The 6,517-nt window shown below is 44.4% G+C and overlaps 1 protein-coding gene across 2 annotated transcripts in view; it reads left to right on the top strand.

Moving 5' to 3' along the window:
* hlcs (holocarboxylase synthetase (biotin-(proprionyl-CoA-carboxylase (ATP-hydrolysing)) ligase)) overlaps positions 1–6,151 on the top strand; it is a 30,763-nt gene extending 24,612 nt beyond the window's left edge. For both annotated transcript variants that reach the window (XM_037749359.1, XM_037749360.1), the window contains 5 exons: positions 1,752–1,819; positions 1,978–2,138; positions 2,962–3,076; positions 3,210–3,423; positions 5,625–6,151. In XM_037749359.1, the coding sequence (XP_037605287.1) occupies positions 1,752–1,819; positions 1,978–2,138; positions 2,962–3,076; positions 3,210–3,423; positions 5,625–5,796 (730 nt within the window). In that variant the 3' untranslated portion in view covers positions 5,797–6,151. The remainder of the gene's footprint in view (positions 1–1,751; positions 1,820–1,977; positions 2,139–2,961; positions 3,077–3,209; positions 3,424–5,624) is intronic.
* Positions 6,152–6,517: the final 366 nt, after the last annotated feature.

Below are 6,517 nucleotides of genomic sequence, written 5' to 3' on the forward strand. Positions count from 1 at the left end.
GTTAGCTTTTTACTTCTGGCTTCAAAAATCATAATAGTGTTTTTTATTAATGGAGATTATCTTTCTGAACAAAACGTGTCTGCATCATAAACGTGTGTTTCCCAAAGAGATTATTATCTGCATCAATCCAAAACCCAATGGAACGATCCCATTGGCTGTTAGAGGAGGGAACCAGAGAGATGATCACTTCCTGTTAGTGGAGGGAACCAGAGAGATGATCACTTCCTGTTAGTGAAGGGAACCAGAGAGATGATCACTTCCTGTTAGTGGAGGGAACCAGAGAGATGATCACTTCCTGTTAGTGGAGGGAACCAGAGAGATGATCACTTCCTGTTAGTGGAGGGAACCAGAGGGATGATCACTTCCTGTTAGTGGAGGGAACCAGAGAGATGATCACTTCCTGTTAGTGGAGGGAACCAGAGAGATGATCACTTCCTGTTAGTGGAGGGAACCAGAGAGATGATCACTTCCTGTTAGTGGAGGGAACCAGGAGATGATCACTTCCTGGTTGGCCTACTATACGTCTTCCCTGCAGCGCTGTATAAGACAGTTGAGAGAAATAGTGAACCTGTCCTGCTCTTCATAATCATCTGTCCTTAACCTGCCTGAAGGCTTACAGTATAAACTCATTGCTGATGTGGTCTGCAGCACAAAGTTAACAGCTCGTCACATCAACATTCCCTGAGCTCCGAGTCTAGATTGAGCTATCCATCTATCCCTTTGATAAACACGTCTTACAGAAGTCTGTTACAAAGCTTCTGTCTGGCCAGAGTTGGGGCACCCTCATCCTTAAGCTGATTTACCAGCAACCGTCTTTGCATCACAATAGCAGAAAGGCCCCGCTCGCTTGCTTTGGCAGCTCCACAATCTTTGTTCAGCAGCCAACGGAGGGCAGTTGCCTCGGGTCACTGGATCAGCTTTAATTGCATTTGGAGATGAGAGAATGTGCAAACATTTTCTCTTTGGTTTCTGGTAGTAACACAGCCCCCGGCTCTCAGTGCTGACTGACACACCGCGCTAAGAATTACAACCTTGCAGGATGATCGTAGCACTTTATAACTTTATAACAGAAACTTCATGAGCTGTAAGAGTGAACGTTTTAGTCAGTGACCGTCTTCGCCGGCTTTAATGATAACTGTAGCTGACAGGTTGAGCTGGACAATCTAACTAAACTGTCTGGTTGATGCTGGTTGATGCTGGTTGACGCTGGTCGATGCTGGTCGATGCTGGTGGATGATGGTTGATGTTGGTTGATGCTGGTTGATGTTGGTTGATGCTGGTTGATGTTGGTTGATGCTGGTTGATGCTGGTTGATGCTGGTTGATGTTGGTTGATGCTGGTTGATGCTGGTTGATGCTGGTCGATGCTGGTGGATGATGGTTGATGCTGGTTGATGCTGGTTAATGCTGGCTGATGCTGGTTGATGCTGGTTGATGCTGGTTGATGTTGGTTGATGCTGGTTGATGCTGGTTGATGTTGGTCGATGCTGGTGGATGATGGTTGATGTTGGTTGATGCTGGTTGATGCTGGTTGATGCTGGTTGATGCTGGTTGATGCTGGTTGATGTTTGTTGATGTTGGTTGATGCTGGTTGATGCTGGTTGATGTTGGTTGATGCTGGTTGATGCTGGTCGATACTGGTCGATACTGGTTGATGCCGGTTGATAGACAGTCATGTGATTAATGGTGATAACTATTTGAATGGATTGACCGCACTAGTTTTAACATGTCTGTTTTCATCATTCTTGTCAGGCTGACTCTGCACTTACCAAAGGATGTGGGTTTAATAGCGGTAGCTGCTCGACAGAGCCGGGGCAGAGGTGAGTGTAAACCTGCACACACAACATTCACACATCCCTTTAAATGTTTTAACATAGCAACGTTTCAGCTGCATTCTTGTTTGGTTTCATTCATCTTATTTGTCAGAAGTGTTTGGTACCACTCAGCGTCCCCGTGTCTGTATCTGTATCTGCTGCAGGTCGAGGTGGGAACGCCTGGCTCAGCCCTCCGGGTTGTGCCATGTTCACAGTGACGGTCCAGGTGGAGCTGAGCTCCAGACTCGGACAGAGGATTCCCTTCCTGCAGCATCTGGCTGCTCTGGCGGTGGTGGAGGCTGTTCGCACACTTCCTGGATACCAGGTATCAGCCTGCACACTTCCCTGTACGAGCTTCCTGGTAGAGACGTCAGGCTCGTTGGAGACGAGCCGGGTCTGAGCAGAAGCGATCGCCACACAATGCATGTTGCTTAGATTGACTGTTGCCTGATCAGAGAGCTGATTGGCTCTCAGTTTTGACAGCAAACACCTTCACGTTGTAGAACCTTTCTGTGTGATTGTAATATTTAACACTAGATTGTAGATTGTTAGTCTCATGTTGTGCAATGAAGGTTTCATCTGTTAACTAACATATCTTGTGTGTTTGATAATAATAATAATAATAATAATAATTATAATAATGAGTTATTGATGTAGCACTTATTAATATGAGTGCTCATTACAAGTGCTTTACAAAGCAGACATAAACATAATGAAGGATAGAATCCAACGCCAGACTCACGCACATTCCCACAGAGATTTACAAACTAATATAAATAAATGTGAACGTGGTCTGAAAACTACAAGTAGCCTACAGATCTAAAAGGAAGTCACTTTTTCTGTGACTTCCTGTAAATGATCTGAAGGCCGCCGCTGTAAACTGTCCGACTTGACCGCAGCTTTTAGTCTCCGCCCCCCCCCCCCGCTGCTGCTGCTGCCGGATGATCTCGTCTACGTTCCAGTTCATCTCCAACGAGCCAGTCATCAGCCGACACATCCTCTGTGATCTGAATACGCCCTAAACATCATATATAGCTGTCCGGAGTAGCAAAATGTCCCATTATATCAAACAGTGATTGTATATTTAAGATCAGTGGTATTAGATGTTAATGATTGATGATGTTCTAACATCGTTCATCCTTCATCAGGACATAGACCTGCGGGTGAAGTGGCCCAATGACATCTACTACAGTAACCTGATGAAGCTCGGGGGGGTCCTGGTGACTTCCACTGTAATGGGATCAACGTTTCATCTGCTCATAGGTAACAACCTTTAACCCTTAATCACAGCTCATCACACTGACTGAGCCCTTCAGCCTTTAGCAGTATGTTATCCAACAGGCAGCAGAGATACAGTAGTGTAGTAATGTTAGTCTGAACATGCTGTGTCCTGCAGGCTGTGGGTTCAATGTGACAAACAGCAACCCCACGGTGTGCATCAACGACCTGATCCAGCAGCACAACCTGCAGCATGACGGCAGCCTGCAGCCGCTCAGCTGCTCTCAGCTCATCGGCCGCACCGTCAGCTGCCTGGAGGTCCTCATCGACAGCTTCCAACGGGGGGGCCCGGACGCCGTCCTGCCCACCTACTACAAGAGATGGCTTCACAGGTGAGCACCCCCGCTGGGCTTCACTTCTCATTTACAATCAGAAACCTGATTCAGCTGGTTTTAGTGGAGCTGTCAGTACTAGAGATCAGAGCTGCAGCCACATTACTCCATCCATTCATCGAGTAATCGGACCGGAGATACTTTATTATTTAAGAGCAATAGTTCATATTAGGGTTTTTAAACGCCACTAATTTACACAACTTGTGATTTTGAGGTTGTAGCAGCTCAGTTTTAAAGCTAGAGTGAAGATACTGGTGTCGTAGTAAACTAGAGAACCTGATGAATCCATCGGTACTAACCATGTCACACTAGTTGGTCATGAAGGAGGTTAAATAACACTACGAAGTTACACTAAATGTTGGAGAGGAAAAACTGTCATGTCCATGTTCAAAGGGGTCCCTTGACCTCTGACCTCCAGATCAGTGAATGTAAATGGGTTCTATGGGTACCCACGATTGGAGCATATTGTTTTATGCTAAATGCAGTACCTGTGAGGGTTTCTGATCAATATCTGTTATTGATCTGTGTTGTTCATTGATTTACAATAATAAATATATACATACTTTTGCATAAATCAGCAGATTAGTCCACTCCCATGTTGATAAGAGGATTAAATACTGGACAGATCTCCCTTTAAGGTTCATTATGAACAGATAAAACATGTGTTATTAATTTGTGATTAATCCTGATTAAATATGGACAAACATGCGATTAATAGTGATTAAATATTGTAATCGATTGACAGCCCTAGTAAATATACAAACGAGAAAATTAGACCAGCATCTTAAAATGAACAAAAAAATGTTTTTCCATTTTAGAAAAATCAACATTTTTATTGCTTAATTTTCAACAATAATGTCAGAACTACTTTAAACCCAGCCAGTTCATTAAAGTGCCCTACTGCATTCTGGGTTTTAAATAAAACATTAAAGGGACTGTTTGTAACTTCTTACACTCGTATAAATCATTGCGGTTTGGTGTTTCCTATGAGCGCTCGCGTGTGTCTCCGCTGTTCAGACTCAGACTCCAACACAAACTCCAGTGAAGCATCAAAACCTCTTGGTTGTATCTAGTGAAGCCCGTCTGTTAAACAGTGTTGGCCAGAGGTTTCCCGTGTCTTGTGAAGTGACGGGGCTCCGCAGAGAGAAACGTTATCGTCTCCGACCAAAACTCCGGCGTCTCCCCCGTTCCCTCCGGCTCTCTCTCTCTCTCTCTCTCTCTCTCTCTCGCGTGCTGTCCAGCGGCAATTTGCAATTCCACCTCTCCTACCCAGTAATAGTTTAGGGATTGCTGGTGCCAGCTCTCTCTCTGGTATCTACCTTCAGTTGGGGGGGGGTAATCAAAGCTATTCTAGTAATCACATTACTGGATTACTCCAGTAATCGTTTCAGCAGCGATCCAACTGGTTCTGTTGATAATAGAATGTGGATATCGATTGTGATATCTGGACTCACAGAACCAGTGCTCTGTTTGTTCCATATCTAAAATCAGTATACCTTTATGGACGGTGATCTGAGTCTGTGGGAGGCCACGGAGTCGCAGATACCCATCCGCTGAATCACATCAGTGCATTCCTCGTCAGTACAATAACAAGATTCAAGATTCAACAGTTTTATTTGTCACGTATTCGTACAGGATGCGCGGTGAAATGCAAAGTGGCAGAGCTCACGGTACTGTGCAAAGAACAACTATATTTAAAATGTAATCAAATTAAAGGTATTCTATTTACAGTAGGAGGGGTCAGTGTGCAATGTGGAATATAAAGATAAGTGTATGTATATGTGTGTGCGTGCGTGCGTGCGTGCGTGTGTGCATGTAAAATAGCTAAATAGGGCAATCGATTAAAATATTTAATCGTGATTAATCGCAAATTAATGGCACATGTTTTATCTGTTCTAAATGAACCTTAAAGGGAGATCAGTCCAGTATTTAATCCTCTTATCAACATGGGAGTGGACTAATCTGCTGCTTTATGTATAAATGTATGTATATATTTATTAATGTAAATCAATTAACAACACAAATCAATGACAGATATTGATCAGAAACCCTCACAGGTACTGTAAAGGACCAGAAACGGAGTGTAGGCAGTGAAACATGTTCTAATGTGTAACTGAGAAGCTCATATCACAGTTTCCTGAACCCTATAACGTGACCCTGAAGCAGAACTGTGACGGTGGCTCTCTGTGCTCTGACCTCAGCGGGACTCGGGTGCGTCTCTGGAGCGAGGACGGGCTGGAGGCCGAGGTGGTGGGTCTGGACCACAACGGCTTCCTCCAGGTGTACAACAAGGAGCAGGGCGTGGTCTCAGTGGAGCCGGACGGGAACTCCTTCGACATGCTGAAGAACCTGGTGGTCATCAAGCAGCGTTAGGACCAAAGCCATCAGCTCCTCCAGCAGACTTTCTATACCTATAGAAGTCCATCTGGGTTTACTCATTCATTAATACGTTCAGGTTGACAGTGGGAGTGTTGGTGAGCTTCTCCTCATGTTAACCTGACATGCATCTGAACTAGTTGGACAGTGATGGTAACTGGCTTTAAGGCAGCTCTCTGCACCAGTTAGATGTTGAGCTGCTGATCTGGGACCACCAGTTCAAACCATCATCTAACAACCTGTACCCGTCATCTGAACGGCTAACCTGTTTCCACTGTTACTGTACATCAGGACAGGGATCATTGCTGCTCTTGCTGTTGCTAAGTTCACCAAAATAAAGATTTCCATGGGAGTCTGTAGTTCATGTTATTAAATGAACCAGCAGCTGTTCTCTTCCTGTACCTGCTCACAGCGCCTACTAGCAGTGGCTGGGAGAGAGGAACAGTTCACCCCTCGTAGTGATGCGTCCTCGTATCTAGAATCAAATTAAATTAAAACTAAAACTAAAATGAAAAATAGCTTTTAGTTATTTACAATAAGTTAGATGTAAAAGACAGTTTCACTGAAAATAGAATCTTTTATAGGCAGCGTTTTATATCCTGAAGTGTAGAACAGTGCTTTATGTAGCAGGAGATGGAAGTACTCAAACTCCTGCTGGAGTAGATGTACTTAGTTACTTTCCACCACCTCCCTGTGACGGATTGGATTAGAAAGGCGG

The sequence above is a fragment of the Sebastes umbrosus genome, chromosome 17 (genome assembly GCF_015220745.1).
Source record: "Sebastes umbrosus isolate fSebUmb1 chromosome 17, fSebUmb1.pri, whole genome shotgun sequence".
NCBI classification, from domain to species: Eukaryota; Metazoa; Chordata; class Actinopteri; order Perciformes; family Sebastidae; genus Sebastes; species Sebastes umbrosus.